The 17001-nt window shown below is 33.4% G+C and overlaps 2 protein-coding genes across 2 annotated transcripts; both read left to right on the forward strand.

Moving 5' to 3' along the window:
* The first annotated feature begins 6539 nt into the window (after positions 1-6539).
* On the forward strand, positions 6540-10831 carry rps14 (ribosomal protein S14). The gene is made up of 5 exons (NM_200026.1): positions 6540-6558; positions 7652-7802; positions 10296-10457; positions 10570-10646; positions 10726-10831. The coding sequence occupies exons 2-5, from the start codon at positions 7654-7656 to the stop codon at positions 10791-10793; spliced, it is 456 nt and encodes a 151-aa protein (NP_956320.1). The 5' UTR covers positions 6540-6558; positions 7652-7653; the 3' UTR covers positions 10794-10831.
* Positions 10832-11954: 1123 nt separating this feature from the next.
* Positions 11955-16226, forward strand: cd74b (CD74 molecule, major histocompatibility complex, class II invariant chain b). The gene is made up of 6 exons (NM_131372.2): positions 11955-12070; positions 12715-12875; positions 13288-13367; positions 13970-13997; positions 14087-14299; positions 15793-16226. Exons 1-6 carry the CDS (start codon positions 12000-12002, stop codon positions 15834-15836), a joined length of 597 nt encoding a protein of 198 aa, NP_571447.1. The 5' UTR covers positions 11955-11999; the 3' UTR covers positions 15837-16226.
* Positions 16227-17001: the final 775 nt, after the last annotated feature.

A 17001-nucleotide genomic window follows, 5' to 3' on the forward strand; every position in this document is an offset into this window, starting at 1 on the left:
GCTCCGTCTTTTTTCTTTCTGTGTGAATGTGGTGTTGTTTTAGTTTCCAGCTAATATGTGCTTTAACTGCAGACTGTCAGCTTTAATTTGAAGGTATTTACATTCAAATCAGGTGAAAACTGTAGGAATTACAACAGTTTTCATATGTGCCTTCCACTTGTTAAAGGACCAAAATAAGACAATTGGCTTCTCAGCTGTTCCATGGCCAGGTGTGTGTTATTCCCTCATTATCCCAATTACTACGAGCAGATAAAAGGTCCAGAGTTCATTACAAGTGGCTATTTGCATTTGGAATCTGTTACTGTCAACTCTAAAGATGAGATCCAAAGAGCTGTCACTATCAGTCAAGCCAGCCATCATTAGGCTGTAAAAACTAAACAAACCCATCAGAGAGATATCAAAAACATTAGGCATGGCCAAAACAACTGTTTGGAACATTGTTAACAAGAAAAAACGCACCAGTGAACTCAGCAACACCAAAAGACCAAATAATTTTTTCCCTGGTAAAAGAAAACACCCTTCACAACAGTTGGCCAGATCAAGAACACTCTTCAGGAGGTAGGTGTATGTGTGTCAGAGTCAACAATCAAGAGAAGACTTCACCAGTGTGAATACACAGGGTTCACCACAAGATGTGCGAGCCTCAAAAACAGGAAGACAGGAAAAGAAGTGAAATGTTATGCAATGGCCAAGTCAATCATCTGAGCTGAATGTGATTCCTTGCATTTCACTTGTTGAAGACAGAAGAGAAAATGGCCCAAGAACAAGCTGGAACTGATTTTAAATAAATTCATTCATTTTTTTAATTTTTTTTTATTACTATGGTTGATAACCACCAGAATGAATTGGTGAAAGTCCTAAGTACCTACACTGAAAAAAGTGTTGCATGCAGAACTGTTGCAAACAATTTGTTTGTGTTGAATTTAAACAAACAAATTAAGTTTAGTAATGTTCAACTTAATTTGTTTGTTTAAATTCAGCCCAAATAAATTGTTTACAACCTCTTAACGTAAAGAAATTGAGTAAATCCAAGGAATCATCTTTGAATAATTTTTTTCAGTGTATAGGTAATATTATTAATAATAAATAAAATTAGACTATGTAGGACAGGCCAACAAAGACTTTATTTTCTGCAAAAATTAACAAAGTTTATTATTGATAGGACTCTGATGGTGGCGTTTTATAAGGGCTATATAGAATCCATTTGAAACTTTTCATTGATTTGTTTGTTTGCTACTTAAAAAGTAAAACAGAAAAACTCTAAGGTTTTAAATACCAGTAAAGTATTGGGGTAAAAGCGCCACGGCTATCCTATTTGTAAAAGCCAGGTGTTCAAGAAAGCCCATCCTTTTTCTTTTTATTCATTTCAAATCCTTCCCTCAGGATCTTGGTATAGGGCCCCTTTGGCTAGGACCGACAGATTAAAATTTTATTAGTTTCTTGTGCGATTAATTTGCTGAATTTTAATGATAAGAAGGAAGTTGCTGTTATTCAGTAATATCAATGTTGATTAATGTTTGTCTTAAGTGTGTGGTATTTTTGTTGTAAAACTAGTACGCTACAGAACAAATCACCCCAAAAGAGGACAATTAAGTTTACAGTAACGGTAATATCTTAATATTATATGTTTACAAAAAAGAAAGATTTTTGTGTTTAGAATTAAGGTTGAGAATGGGTTGAAGTGTTGTTTTAGTATCAATGAGTAATTGACATTTGTACATTTAATTTAAAATAAAATAAAACTAAAATAATATTACTCAATAAAATGAGGCGAATGCTCACTCTCTTGCAGGCTCTGTTATGGGTATGCTCATCTTTTTCTGTGCAGATTAGCTTCTTCTGCCAAACAACTGATGATTGAACTGATCTGAATGGAAGATCTTTCTTACTGAAGCGCCTCCGGCCGGGGCTGAAGAGAGGCGACGATAAATATGGAGGTGGATGAGGGTGTGGGGGTGTGTGGCCAGCTGACACAGACTGCCTGTGTGTTCTCTGACACCCGGAGCTCTGTAATGCTTTATTTATCTAATTAATTAAATTGTTGAAACACATTTAAAGCATTTGACTACTGTTTTAACCTGGGAGTACTAGGAAAAGTCCAACAGGTCCTACACAATTTATTAATTTTGTCTCAACACAAATCCATTAAATTAACTTAACAAATTTAAGTGGATTGAACAAAACGATGAAGTTGTCCCCTACGAAATCTCAGGAATTGTTGTTCCAGCTTATTTTAAATAAGTAGATCAACAAGCAGTAGAAATCATTTTGTGTGTGCAAATATATATAAACAATCAACTTATATACAGTGCTCAGCATAAATGAGTACACCCCACTTTGAAAAGGAATATTTGTATCCATTCCTCAGGGAATATAGACAATGTATTAAACAGATATATTTATTATAATAATATTTTAGTCACCAAACATATTTAGAAATTGAAAGATAATACTATTAAAATCAAGCAAAATATTACAAAATAAACTACAACCCACAAAATTTCAACTCAATTTTAAATATTTTTGTGGTATTTTTGATTTTTGCTTTTTTTGAAATTTGTATTTAATATTTTTCTCCAACATAATAATTTAGGTGTAATAGTTTTTGGACCGTTATCGTAAGTTATTTTGTTAGATAAGCTCTAGATTTACCTTCAGTACTGACTAATGTATATGCACAAATTTAATATAGCTTCCTATAGAAAATATTATCTTAAATGAGAAATCTGTGGGGGTGTACATATATATATATATATATATATATATATATATATATATATATATATATATATATATATATATATATATATATATATATATATATATATATATGATGAGCACTGTAAGTATACATTACCGGTCAAAAGTTTGGGGTCAGTTTGTTTTTTTGTTTTTTTTTGTTGTTTTTTTTTGTTTTTTTTAAAGAAATTATTCTGTTCATCAAGGTGGCATTTATCAAACGTAATATATATATATATATATATATATATATATATATATATATATATATATATATATATATATATATATATATAATAATTTAAATATTTAATAACATTTCAAATAACTGTCTTATTGTATGTAGTTTCAAATAAAATCCTTACACCAAATATTATTGATTAAATTTCTATTACCAGTAATAATAATAATACCCTGGGCCTATTTTAGCTATATTTGGTGTCGGGCAGTGATGAAGCAGAATTATCTAAAAGCAGTGTACAGTGATTAGATTTATAACCTTTTTGGCACGTAGATTAATTTTACAGAACTGGAAATTAAAAGATCCTCCCCATTGCTCCACATTAATAAAAAAAATGTCATGTCCTGCCTGCAACTTGAGCAGCTCAGACTTTCCCTTAAAATCCATTTATTGAGTACTTTAACACGAGAGCAGTTATTGAACCCTAAAAGAAATACCTTAAATTCCCTTCTTATTTCTGTCTTTTTTTCTTCTTTTTTCTCTTCCGCCCACTTTTCTCTTTTTTTTAGTTCTTATACATATAATAGTAACGTGATGTTACAAATTTTACATGTGTAAAAGTTATCATTTGTACTGATGTTAAATTACAGAAAAAAGAATGTTTAATAATAACAATATTAACAATAATAATAACGAATAATTGAAGGATCATGTGACTAAGGACTGGAGTAATGAAGCTGAAAATCTTTAAATCTAATATTTTTTCTTATTACTGTAATAATAATTTAATAAATGATACTTTTGAATAGTTATTTTATATTGCAATAACTTTTCACAGTTTTACAATTAACTTTTACTGTATTTTTGATCAAATAAATGCCGTCTTGGTGAGCAGGAGAAGCTTAGTTTTTAAATATTTAAAAATCCTACTGACCCCAAACTTTTGACCAGTGGTGTATATTTATATATATATATATTGCATTTTCCTGTGCCTAATAAACTGTCCATTATTATACAGATGTCTTTTAGAGGACGGTCTGAGCATCTCTATTGAACAGTGATGATGTGCTGTAACTGTATAGATATAGAGTGTGTTGGTCTTTGTGAATGTAAATGAAGAGCGTGTGTTTAATGTAGTGGCTCATTGCTGGTGTCAGGATGATGGAGTGAGCGGCTCTGGCCACACACTGTGTGTGCATGTGCGTGCGTGTGTGTTGTCGATGCGAGCCATGCTCACAGATGCCCTGCCGCTGACAGATTGTGATGCAGCTGTAGTTTATGTGTGTTATTATATGAGAGCGACACACCAGTGTTTAAGAGAAGAGCATCAGCTGGACGTCTGTGCTCGTCTCTATGGAAAGATCATTCTTTTTGGAGGATGTGGATCAAAAGCCTGTGATCCAGAAAAATCACATCTAGATTAAGATTGAAATAAGAGCTGATTTTGGTGTTTATTGGTCAGAAAAACAAGTGCTTAAATTAGTTGTTATTGAATGTCAGGGTTATTCTGACTAATATATACAGTTGAAGTCAGAATTAATAGCCCCCCTTTTAAAAATTTTCTTTCTTTTTTAAATATTTCCCAAATAATGTTTAACAGAGCAAGGAAATTTTCTTAGTGTGTCTGATAATATTTTTTCTTCTGGAGAAAGTCTTATTTGTTTTACTTCGGCTAGAATAAAAGCATTTTTAATTTATTTTTAAACACCATTTTAAGGTCAAAATTATTAGCCCCTTTGAGCTTTTTTTCTCTAGTCTACAAAACAAACCATTGTTATACAATAACTTGCCTAATTAACCTAACCTACCTAGTTAACCTAATTAACCTAGTTGAGCCTTAATGTCACTTTAAGCAAGCTGTAAAGAAGTGTCTTTACAGTTTAAAATTTACAGTCATCATGTCAAAGATAAAATAAATCAGTTTTTAGAAATTAGTTATTATTATGTTTAGAAATGTGTCGAGAAAATCTTCTCTACATTAAACAGAAATTGGGGGAAAAAATAAACAAGAGGGCGAATAATTCAGGGGGGCTATCAATTCTGATTTCAACTGTTGTTTTTAATTATTCTAAACATGAATAGAAACGGGGCATCTTTTTTTGTAATTTCATATGTATTCATTAATGCTATAGACCATAGTGTAATGAGATGTAATAAATACAATTATGTATTCTGCAATTTATTTAGTTTACTGGAGTTTTATAAAACCACCAAACCAGCTTAGGCTGGTAAGCTTTTTTTTTTTTCTTTTTTAGTAGTTAGGCATTTTTTTCATGTTACGTAGTGAAAACTAAAGTATACTGTAGTACTGTTTATCCGTGCACTATAGCTAATTATACTACAGCATGATGTAGCAATAATATCAAAGTGTTATAAATACTACAATATACAGTATTTTTATTTAGGCATAATTCAAAACCACAAGTATTTACTCTGAATTATAGTATTTTTTCGACTATGAACTTGTTCAGCTAGTATTTACTTCTAGTATTTTTTTATGTGGAACAAGATTTGCTTTAAATAAACGAGCTCGTTTAACAGAGCAAGCTAAAACACGAAGAAAGATACAAAATAAAACGTTTTAATATTCTTCTTCTGTGGTATTTGGCAGCTTGCAAACTTATTGCATTACCGCCACCTTCTGGAATAAGATGTGATTTTAGGGATGTGTGTGTATATTAAAAAAAAGGAAACCCTAAATATTTGTTTGCTGTGTTATTTTCAGAAACTGTATAACTGCATTAACTGTTGAACTTGTTTCAGACAGACTTAATATGTGCTTTAATGTTCTTAAATACTTTCTGTTTTTCTCGTTCTTCTAAATATTTTCTACAAGACAGTAAACGTGACGGTGTTTTACGGATTCTGGTTCTATATGCACACATTCCATTTTGATGTTTCCCTATAATACAATCCACTGTTTAACCCTGTATGTCCTATTCTTAATCTTGTAAACCATTTTTCCTCCTGCCGTGTTAGTAAATTGGCATAATCTATTAACACCATCTATAATTATTGTTTTGATTTCTGATTTGCAAAGAGGAACTTGTATTTCTATTTGATTTGATTTAATAGCTTCTTTTGCCAGTTTATCTACCATCTCATTACCCTCAATACCAGAATGAGCTGGGACCCAAACTGTATATGAGTCCTTTGACTTTGGAATATCAGCTGATGAACTTCGTTTAAAAAAGATCCTGCCTGCAATCAGATTTCCCTCTGTGAATACTCAACAGAGATGGCATTAAGTCTGGACAGATCACTGGTTGTATGGCTTGACTTCCATGGACTTCCTCTACCCATTGTAGTGCTATTATAATTGGCACATTTAAGCAGAGTAAATAGAGAGGGGATTTGAGGTTCGTTTTTGTATTTTAGCTCTATATTGGGAATATATACTGCCGCTCCAGTTTTACCAATTGATTCTTTTGATGCGTCTGTATATATTTATACTGTTTCATTTTATATTACTTCTAAATCCTGCTTAACATTTTGACAGACATTTTTATATTAACAGGCAACAGGACTTTTATTATATATTTGCACACTATTACTTCCGCTTGCAGATGTTGAACTTTCAACCCGGCAGCGATTTTTCTTTCCTTTCCTGTTTCGGCCTCGATTAGAGACACACATAGGTAAGAGGAGACAAACTTAATCCTGTCAAATCCTACATTTGTTAAAATAAAAACACTTAAAATTGAGTTTTCCTGATGTCCACTAACACCTCACTCACCGCCACAACGCGATATTATTCCCAAAAAATGTGGAAAGAGCAGTATTTGAGACGGATTGAGGAGGTCTGTGAAGCGGGGTCTGGCTCCATGTTGATCCGCCTGGAGCAGCTGGAGCTCGAGGTGTTCACCGTGATCGGGGATAGTTTGATCTAATGCTTTTACAGTAGCAAATGATTTGAATTTTGAATTTAAAACTAACGTGTTTTAATAGTGAACTCGTGCTGACTGACAGTGCTGGCTAAGCGTCTGGAGGCATGTTTTCTAGATCCCCGCAGTGTGTCTAGGCGTTTGTTTCTCAGTAGTTTATCGTAATAGATGCTTTTTCGTTGAAAACAAGTCTCTGGCTAAGATTACACACTAATTCGTTATTTTTGTACGTCAGGATATTTTCCCATGTTTTTTACTTTGGCTGTGCAATATGACCAACAAATGGGCAAGATCTAAAGTCTCGTTTCATATTATGTTCTGTCGGTTATTTCATTCTGTTATGGTTGCTAAATACTTATAATTGTAAATAACTTTCTTAAATAAAGCCTTTTCAGGGATGCAGAAAGAAACACGAATTACAGCATCGTGAGAAAGTTGTGCAAGTGTGCAATCTTAAAAGTACACTGTTTACATTTGCCATTTCTTTTAAGTTGGCATTATTATTTGTATGCTCTGTAATGATTAGTTTGCATTATATTTTATTAATGCTTTTAACTCTAAGAAAAAATTTGCCCTAAAGTTGTAATTAAGTAATATGCTCACAAATTGAGTAGATTTTAGTATATTCGTTTAATGCAAAAGTATTTTCTATCTGTCAATGATGTATGTAAACTAAATTGATTGAATTTACAGAAATGTTACTTTATCGTGATGTATGTCGTTATCTAGAGATGAATTTCTTTTGTATTATCGCTACAAAAAACATCTTGTATTTAATTCTACCATGTCTAATTGAATGTTTTTTTTTTTTAATTGAACTGTTCTGACTGTTGACTGTGTGTTTCAGCAATGGCTCCTCGCAAGGGTAAGGAAAAGAAGGAAGAGCAGGTCATCAGCCTAGGACCTCAGGTAGCTGAGGGGGAGAATGTGTTTGGAGTTTGTCACATCTTCGCATCCTTCAACGACACCTTTGTGCACGTCACTGATCTGTCTGGCAAGTATGTATCCTGAAAACCTGCAACAGTGTCTTTGTGTGCACATGCATATCTCACATGCTAGCAAAACAAATGGCAAAAGGGTTTTAATTGTTCACTAATCTATCATTAGCTTGAGTTTTGTTGCATTGAATGTTTGAAGTGGTTCAACTAAAATATTGTAGCACCATTTTGTTATTCAAAAGCTATATGTGATTTGCTTTAGCCTTCTAAGCTCTGGTACCGGGTCAGTGATGTCATTTACTTCCACACTCTTAAATTTAATGGTCCTTACTGGCTCAATACCCCCTAAGTGGTTCCGTTCTCTGTTAACGTAGTATAGATTATGATAGAGATGTTTTTTTTTCCTATTTTTTACTGACATGTGCAGTAACCAATCAAATAAATACAGCAACCCAGACCACACAGAACTTAAAGGTACACTTTCAAATTTGAGTTTACAGAAAAAGTGCCTCTTTTGGAGTGGTTTATTGTAACATAGATAACATGTACAATTATTTTAATCACTTTTAACTGTTTTTTTGAAAATTTCAAAGGTTTTTTTTTTTAAATGATACCACATCTCTGCATTTCGATTTGGGAACCTTTTGAATTTGGGTTGACGAAAATCCAGGCGGAAACCCCAAAATAGCACTTGACTTTAAGATGTTACAGTGGTCATAATTTCATACACCCAATACACATACTTCGGCTGCCGAGCTTTAGGGCTTTTCAGAGTAGTTCATAAATTTTTTTTTTTTACAACGCAACAGAAAAGTTTACAAACCAGAGCCATTTAGAATTGCAAAAATTCACTGCACTGGCAACCAAATGATAACATTGTAGCTTATATATGAATTAATACATGTTAAACATCTTTAACATTATTAAAAGCATGTGATGAATGACTGATGTTTGTTTGCTCAAGTTGCAGTTGTGTAATTTTTAAACATTGCTAGATATTCAAGATCAGGAAGGTAAACCATCATCTTTCAGTATAGTAATAAATGTCAAATAAAATGACATTCCAACTCATTAAAACCTAAAAGCACATAATCATCTCCTGTGGTGGTCATTGTCATGGTAGTTAATGCTGTTGTTCAATTCGTGATGTCGCAGAAATAGAAACCACTTACGCTGTGAGAATGAGAAAATCCTTTTAACCGTCACGGTGTTGTTGGGGCTCTGAGTGTGTACTGCCATTATACTTAGGATTAAGGTTTTTATCATCATTATTATTAGTGCGTTCTTATTTAGCTACTTAATCTAACCAAACAAATCATTTACTTGTCAAGTCACAACATAACATACTTGGATTTGAAGAAAATGTATTTTACAATGGTACACATTGTGCTTGATGACTTAGTGTTGCAAATAATTGAGATAAATGTTTATATACATGTGACTTAACTACAACGTGAATAAAATACTGTAAGTAATCATCTGGATAATGAAAGGCTTATTCCAAACTTTAAATAAAGTGGAAAGTTTAGTAAATGAAGGCAAAAAAAAGGTGACTTTATTGTGTTTTATGGAAATTTAAACCTAGAGTCCACATATATGGAAATTTCTTTAAAAGTATAAAAGATGATACTTAGATTTTATTCTAAATGGGTTCCAATAAGCCCAAATAGCAAAGACATAAAAAAATGCATGTAAAAAAACAGCTTGGGCCGTAAAAGGTTTTAAATACCCTATGTTCAGCTATTATGAAATTATTAAAATATTATAAAATGTTGAAATAGTATTTATTAGACAATGCATTTCCATTTTCCCCTCTGAGTATGATGGACATGTTTGCTGCATTTTATCCAATTTTTGTAGCATCTTGTGCGTTACACTTTTAGAATGGGATGCTGAAGTTAACTTGTATCACAACTTCTTACGTTTTCATAATCAACACTTTTTTTTTTCTAAGTATTTGAAAGGCCATAGGATTGGTAATTGTTTTACTTTGTAATTGTTTTATTGTTGTTTTCATAACTATGCTTTTTTTGTAACTAACCATTGGCTTTTATTTTTGTCATTGTTGTAATGGTTGCCAATGTTGTACTTTAAAATAGAATTTCTAATTTTAAAAGAATACGAGGCAAAACTGCATTCAAATGAGTCAATCTGAAAAAGCCACAAAATGCTAATCAAAAATGATTGATAATTTATAAGTAATGTATTTTCAGTTTATTACATAAATGCATAATCATTTTGAGCAGAAAGGACATTACTTCATAACCTTTGCATTGTTTTATAGTAAAGTTTTTTTTTTTTTTTTTTTTTGCATAATCATTATGAATATGAAAACTTGGACATCGGTGATATAGCAGAGTTTAGCTTCCACCATAATTAAACAACCTGATCAGTTTTTCAGGCTTGTTTGCTACTCGCAACCCTGCTTCAACTAAACTTCAGGGCTGAGCAATGTTGACCTTTTTCATTTTCGGGTAAACAGTTTTATTATCAGGTGATGTCAGCTCATTGTGGTGCTCTTTGTCTTCTGAAGTGTTTTCTTTGTTTCTTCAGAGAAACAATTTGCCGTGTGACTGGTGGGATGAAGGTGAAGGCCGACAGAGATGAGTCTTCTCCTTATGCTGCTATGTTGGCAGCTCAGGATGTGGCTCAAAAGTGCAAAGAGCTGGGCATCACTGCTCTGCACATCAAGCTGAGGGCCACTGGTGGAAACAGGTGAGGTTCCGAGACCATGTGGATTTTTTATTTATTTTGAATCAAAATGCTTAAAGGAAAGTTTGTAGGGATTATGCATGAACCTTACATGCTGTTTTTCCCCCACCTTTAGAACCAAGACTCCTGGACCAGGGGCACAGTCTGCCCTCAGGGCTCTAGCTCGTTCCGGCATGAAGATTGGTCGTATCGGTATGTTGAGTCCAGAACTCAGTGAAGCCTGGTCTCTGGTCACTTTTCATGTTTAATTGACTGGCTTTGTTGTTTGCAGAGGACGTCACCCCCATTCCATCAGACAGCACCCGCAGAAAGGGAGGTCGTCGTGGACGTCGTCTGTAATCTATTGGATATTTTTCAGAATAAAGTGTCAAATAATATTTTGCCTCCTGTCGTCTTTAACGATCATGTGATTTGCACTGGTGAAAGCTCTGGTTTGGAGTTTTGAAGTTGTTTGATTTCCTGTAAGATGATTGATCATGTCTAACCGGTTTATTGTTAATGTGAAACTTCTTCTGAAACCAAATGGACACTAGGGGAATACCAAGAAAACATCCTCATTGAGATCAAGCCTGAATTATTCATTTCCTCTTTGTAGAAAGTGTTTTGACCTTCACAAATGCTGGTGTTAAAATCTTTTTTTTTTTCTGCTGGTAATTTAGCGAATTGAATGCAAACAATTAGCAAAATATTGTATTGAGACAAAATAAAAGATAAAAATCAGACTCTAGTTTAAGGCCGCATTAAACAATGGTAAATATTGTCATCTCTTCTTTAGGGGCGTTTACACAACCCACTGCTTGATTCTGACCATTTATTTACTGCTTTTAAAGTAGCATCGCCTATTAAGCAAAACTTAAAGTAAAAAATGTACTCGCATATTTAATAGTGCTGTTTCTTTAGTAGTTTATTTCATAAAGTCATAAAGTTGTCTTGTTTCGGATTGAGCATGGTTTGCTTTGTAAAATGGAACTGAAAGGAAAAGCATCATAAAATAGGCCTCCATTCTAAACAATAGGAGAGTTTAATTTCTTTCTGCAAGTTAAAAGGCAATTCTCAGTTGAAATACTTTTTGTGAAGCTTTTTGACAGTAAAATTTTACTTGAAGCTTTGCATTTTTAGTCTTTAAACAAGTAATAAAATGTTTACATTTTCAGTGGTGATTGTGACCTTAAAGAGCATCTTTTATAATGAGTCACTGTCTATCACTTTAATGAACACCGGCGAATATCAAAGTAGCCTCTCTATTGTGTTGGAAAACTCAAAACCGAAAATGACTGACAAAAACATTGTTAAAGTTCAAGAAAGTACTTTGTAATTTTCACTCGGTATGCGTTTAGGAATAGGCGAGAGATGTGAACGAGCGCTTTCAACTCTACTGTTGTCTGACAACTGATGACGCAGCCCGCCTCATCCAATCAATAATCGCTAAAGTCGAGCTTTCTGCAGTGAGTCTCTTCACTGGACTCTCATTTCTCAAATTTTTACATCACAGTGAGTTTAGGAAAATCCCTTATCAAGATAAGTTTTTCAGACTTTTGATCAAAAATGTCTAGCGAGGGAAACGAGACACCACTAATAAGTGACCAATCTTCAGTTAACATGGGACCTCAGCCAAGGTGAGAAAGTTATTTTATATAAGATCATGTAAACAAAACATTCTACCGTTTATAATTAAATTGTGTTATGTTGTGTATAAAAAGCATTTTAGTTGATTTTAATGTCATCATAAGCAGCACATTTATATAATGTAAAATTTAAATTTTGTTAGTAATAAATAAATGTAAAAAAGATGCGTAGTGCCTTCAGATTTGCGTTCCCATACGGTAAAAAAAATCTAATATATATTTTTACCTTAAATTTTGTAACTGAAAATACATTTCTAAATGTTTTTCAAAGTCAAGAAAATAAATGTTCAACATTAAAATAGGTTGTGGATGGACACCTAAAATACCCTTGTGTAAAATTAGTTACGTAATGTTGAAAAATTGCATGTTAAACAGTTTGAAACGTTAGAAATTATCTTAAATGTTAATATATATTTTCAAAAATGTATTTGTGAAAAATAAAACTATATATATATATATATATATATATATATATATATATATATATATATATATATATATATATATATATATATATATTTGCTTATTTTAAAATGAATATTAAATAATTTTAAAATAATATAACATGATGATCTACCCACTTTCGGACACAGCGATTTTTTATAGGATGAATAAACTGATCTGTTATCTAACAGAAATAAGAATCAGGCTCTGAAGGTAGCAGGAGTGACTCTGCTGGCTGGGATACTGATCGCAGGTCAGGCCTTCACTGCTTACATGGCCTACAGTCATAAAGAGCAGCTCAACACCCTGGAGAGACGAGGAGACCGCCTGCATGAGATCAGCCGTAAATCTGGTCAGAAAACCATAGCACGCACTGTCCATTTCAATCTCATTTCAATCTTTAAGAATATAAAAATTATACTTTTAAAAATCATCCTTAAAGTCACGGTTCATTAAACATTTTCTCCCCCTTCACTTGTTCGTTTCGTTCTTCTGTTGAACACAAAAGAAGATATTTTGAAGAATGACGGAAACCTGTAGCCATTTTTTTCTGACTATGGATGTCAACGGCTGCTGGTTTCAAAACAGTTTTTGTGCTCAACAGAACAAGAGAAACTTGTCAAGGTTTGGAAACACTTTATAATGATTAAAAGATGAGTAGGCTAAATATATACATTTTTGGGTGAACTATGCCTTTAATATACTAATAAACATGTCCTCAAATGAAAGTGTAATAATAGTGACTTTATAACTGTTTTGTGCAGCCATGCGAGCCCCGCTAAAGATGCATCTCCCCATGAGCTCTCTTGCTCTGAAGTATGAGGATGACACCAAAGAGAACAAGGTAAAGCTTATTTCCTTTCTTGAAAGTGGTGTAATACTGCTTGGTGGACACATGGTGTCAGGATTGAGTTAGTAATTCAAATCAATTTTAACTAAAGAATGAAAATATACCATTTACGCTCCATGAAGTTGTTCTTAACCAGGGGTGTCCAAATTCAGTCCTGGAGGGCCAGTTTCCTACAGAGTATAGTTCCAAGCCCAAGGAGGAGGCGCACCAGGGCTAGATAATCAAGATCCTAGGCTTTCTAGAAACATCCCTGCAGGTGTGTTGAGGCCAGTTGGAGCTAAAGTCTGCAGGACACCAGCCCTCCAGGACTGAGTTTGAACACCCATGTTCTAAACCATTGAGTTTCTTTTTTTGTTGTTGAACACCAAACATAAACATAACATAATTGGATACCAGCAGCCATTGGCATTCATGGTAGAAAAAAATACTGTTTTTCAACATTCTTCAATAAATGGTGTTTAACAAAAGAAACTCAGACGGGTTTAAAACAAGTGAAGGGTGAGTAAATGATGACAGCATGTCCAAATTTAAAAACGTCAGCACATAAATCCCATCTTCTACAGTTCTGATGTATGCCAATGTGCTCTGTATTTCAGGATTCTCCTCCCTCATCTCCCAAACCAGGTATCAAGATTGAGTCAAATCATCACATTTAGATCTTCACAAATTTGTATTTTTTGCTCTCACACACACCTGTCATTTCTGTCACCCAGAGCCCAAAGTTCTAACCCAGTGCCAGAAGGAGGCTGCAGGGGAGGTCAAGAGTCTCCTGCCGTCCTTCAAGCCAAGGTGTAACGAGAATGGAGATTACCTGTCACAGCAGTGCTGGGAACAGACTGACTTCTGCTGGTGTGTGGACAAGAACGGCGTTGAGATTCCTGACACTCTGAAGGAAGGCCCCGCTCAGTGTTGGGCCCTTAATTCCGGTATGAGCCGAGTATTTGTGTTATACTGATGTAAATTATGTTGGTGCCAGATTTAATTATGCAGTGTTGCCAGATGGTCAACTTTTTCTAGCTGAAAAGCTGTCCAAAACCCGCCCAAACCACCACCCAAAATATTAGATAAATATTTAATTTTATTTTATTTAAATCAAAGTGAACCTAGTTTAACTTTAACTGTCTTCATTTTTAACAGTACAGCAACCAATACCAGCAGTCACAAAACCACAATATAAATGGATCACATCGAAACACTGCCTCCCTCTCACCTACACACTGCACTTATTGTTGTGTAGATTACACTACCTACAAGAGTTTGTTTTAATTTCGAAATGGGGTATACATTTGTCTCATTTAGCATTTTGAACTCTTTTGAACATAATAAGGTGCTGTTTGTCAATCAGACAACTCTTGTATTTTTGTTCTTGCTGTCACTGAAAAAAGTATCGATAGAAGTGTTATAATTAAACCGCTGCAATAAACTGCTGGCACTGCGTGATGAGCCTGCACGCAAGGGCGAGTTAGATTTAAATACAACATTCCTTCACCCGCTTTTGCGAATGGGCTCCACATGATTTGCAATATGCACTGGTCACTACTAACTGAATGGAGCACAATCAAATTAAAAACCGCCTAATCTGGCACTGCTAATCAGACTTTTGATCTTTTTTTTTTTTGTTAAATGGCAGATAGACTTTAATTGAGGGGGTGAAAACTTTCAAACATTAAACCCTACTGAGTTTAACCTACTTACACACAGTTAAAGGTCTATCTGTGTAGTTATACATCACAAGCAAAGCCTAGCAACTAATCAATGACAGGCTAGCAGCATGCTAATTTATGTTAGAAATATGCAGACATGTTGAATACAGTAACGTGAACAACGTTCTGAAACATGTTAACAAATGTCCTGAAACATTGTTTATATATATATATATATATATATATATATATATATATATATATATATATATATATATATATTTTACAAGCCAACATGAAACTTTGCCATCACATTGATGTAAATATAAATTACATCAAAAGTAGCAAATGTGCTTATTTGAAGATGAAATATAATAGATTGTCTTTATTATTGATGATGTATTTCATAACTGAAGAGAAATTAAATATTTGCACCAGTTACTGCAAGGTTAACTTACTACTTACTGCTTTGTCTTTATAAATACTTTTAGCTCACCTGCATATTGTTTCCATTTAGCAGTTTGATATTTGAAACCAGTGTTTCTCAACCATGCTCCTAGAGGACCACAAGCACTGCATGTTTTGGATGTTTTCTTTGTCTGTCACACCCATTACAGGTTATTGATGATCTGAATCCAGTGTGTTTGGTTAAAGAGACATGGTAAATGTACAGAGCTGGTGGTCCTCCAGGAACATGGTTGCGAAGCACTGTTATAAATATACTCAATATATGTAACTAATATAACGCATGCATCACTTTTTGTTTTTCATTCTAGCTGACATAGTGAATGAGCCTCTGCTGAGGAAAAATGGCGAGTGAAGAGGAGCAGCGAAAACTTCCACAATATCATATTCTGGTGTCTTCATCTAACTTTTACAGCTGAACTTTCACATTTACTGTAGGTCTAAATAAAGTTTGGTTTGAGGTCTTAAAATATCTGTCTGTACATTCATATATTTTCTAGAAACCTAAACTTGTGTTTTGTATTGAAACAATTACAGACTTTAGAAGATCAGTTTCAGCAGTGTTCATGGAAAACCTCTTAACTTTATTGATTTGTACTACTTTTGTTTTTATTAATAACTTTCAACTGCTTTTTCTGAGTGAATATTTTTAAAAATGAATGAAGAGAGAGAACATGTATAGAAGGACAAACAAAACTGGATGATGGAGAGCTAACAGAGATCGATAATAAAATTAATTACTAACCATTTTTGTGTTGTTATGTTTGTTAAAAATGTTATTTTTTAGGATTTGCACAAAGTGTAATTTTGTCTTTGCTTTTGTATTGTATGCAAGGTAAACAGGCCAAACAGCTTCCAGAACAAGAAATAAGCGTAGGGAGGGACCAGATTTTGTCTGTTGGGTGCTGATTGAGTCATTGCATTTGTTATCTTTTGCTACTTGTGGATCTCATTTGATTGGCAGGTTGCCCCATCCTCATGTCTATGATCATGTCATCAGAATAACGTCAGTGTAAAAACAAGGGGAAGCTATTTTAATTGAGAGTTACATGAGTAAAAGTATAATAACGTTCTCAGATGGGTTAAAGCAATGCAAATTTCCTTAAGAATAAGAACCGTCATTTAGATTTTAATTCTCGAACACAGTGTACTACAGCTGAAGTCAAAATGATGAGCCCTCTTGTAGTTTTTTTTTTTCTTTTTCAAATATTTCCCAAATTGTGTTTAACAGAGCAAGGTTTTTTTTTTTTCACAATATATCCTATGGAATTGTTTTTTTTTTTGTTTTTTTTTAAAGAAAGTCTTATTTGATTTATTTCAGCTACAATAAAATCAGTTTTTAATATATAATTTAAAAAACAAACATTGTAAAGTCAATAGCAATGTTTACTTTTCGATTTTGTTAATAAATTATCATTATACAATGATTTGCCTAATTACCCTAACTTCCTAAATTGCCATTTAAGCTGAATACTAGTACCCTGAAAACTATCTAGAAATATTTTATGTACTGTCATCAC

The sequence above is a fragment of the Danio rerio genome, chromosome 21, assembly GCF_049306965.1.
Source record: "Danio rerio strain Tuebingen ecotype United States chromosome 21, GRCz12tu, whole genome shotgun sequence".
NCBI classification, from domain to species: domain Eukaryota; kingdom Metazoa; phylum Chordata; class Actinopteri; order Cypriniformes; family Danionidae; genus Danio; species Danio rerio.

Bases quoted from the DNA above. Each gene is read 5' to 3' on its own strand.
- rps14 (NM_200026.1), top strand. From the start codon at position 7,654: ATGGCTCCTCGCAAGGGTAAGGAAAAGAAGGAAGAGCAGGTCATCAGC. The intron at 7,803-10,295 runs GTATGTATCCTG...TTGTTTCTTCAG, and splicing joins GTCACTGATCTGTCTGGCAA to AGAAACAATTTGCCGTGTGA. The intron at 10,458-10,569 runs GTGAGGTTCCGA...CCCCACCTTTAG, and splicing joins AGGGCCACTGGTGGAAACAG to AACCAAGACTCCTGGACCAG.
- cd74b (NM_131372.2), top strand. From the start codon at position 12,000: ATGTCTAGCGAGGGAAACGAGACACCACTAATAAGTGACCAATCTTCA. The intron at 12,876-13,287 runs GTCAGAAAACCA...TGTTTTGTGCAG, and splicing joins TGAGATCAGCCGTAAATCTG to CCATGCGAGCCCCGCTAAAG. The intron at 13,998-14,086 runs GTATCAAGATTG...TCTGTCACCCAG, and splicing joins TCCCTCATCTCCCAAACCAG to AGCCCAAAGTTCTAACCCAG.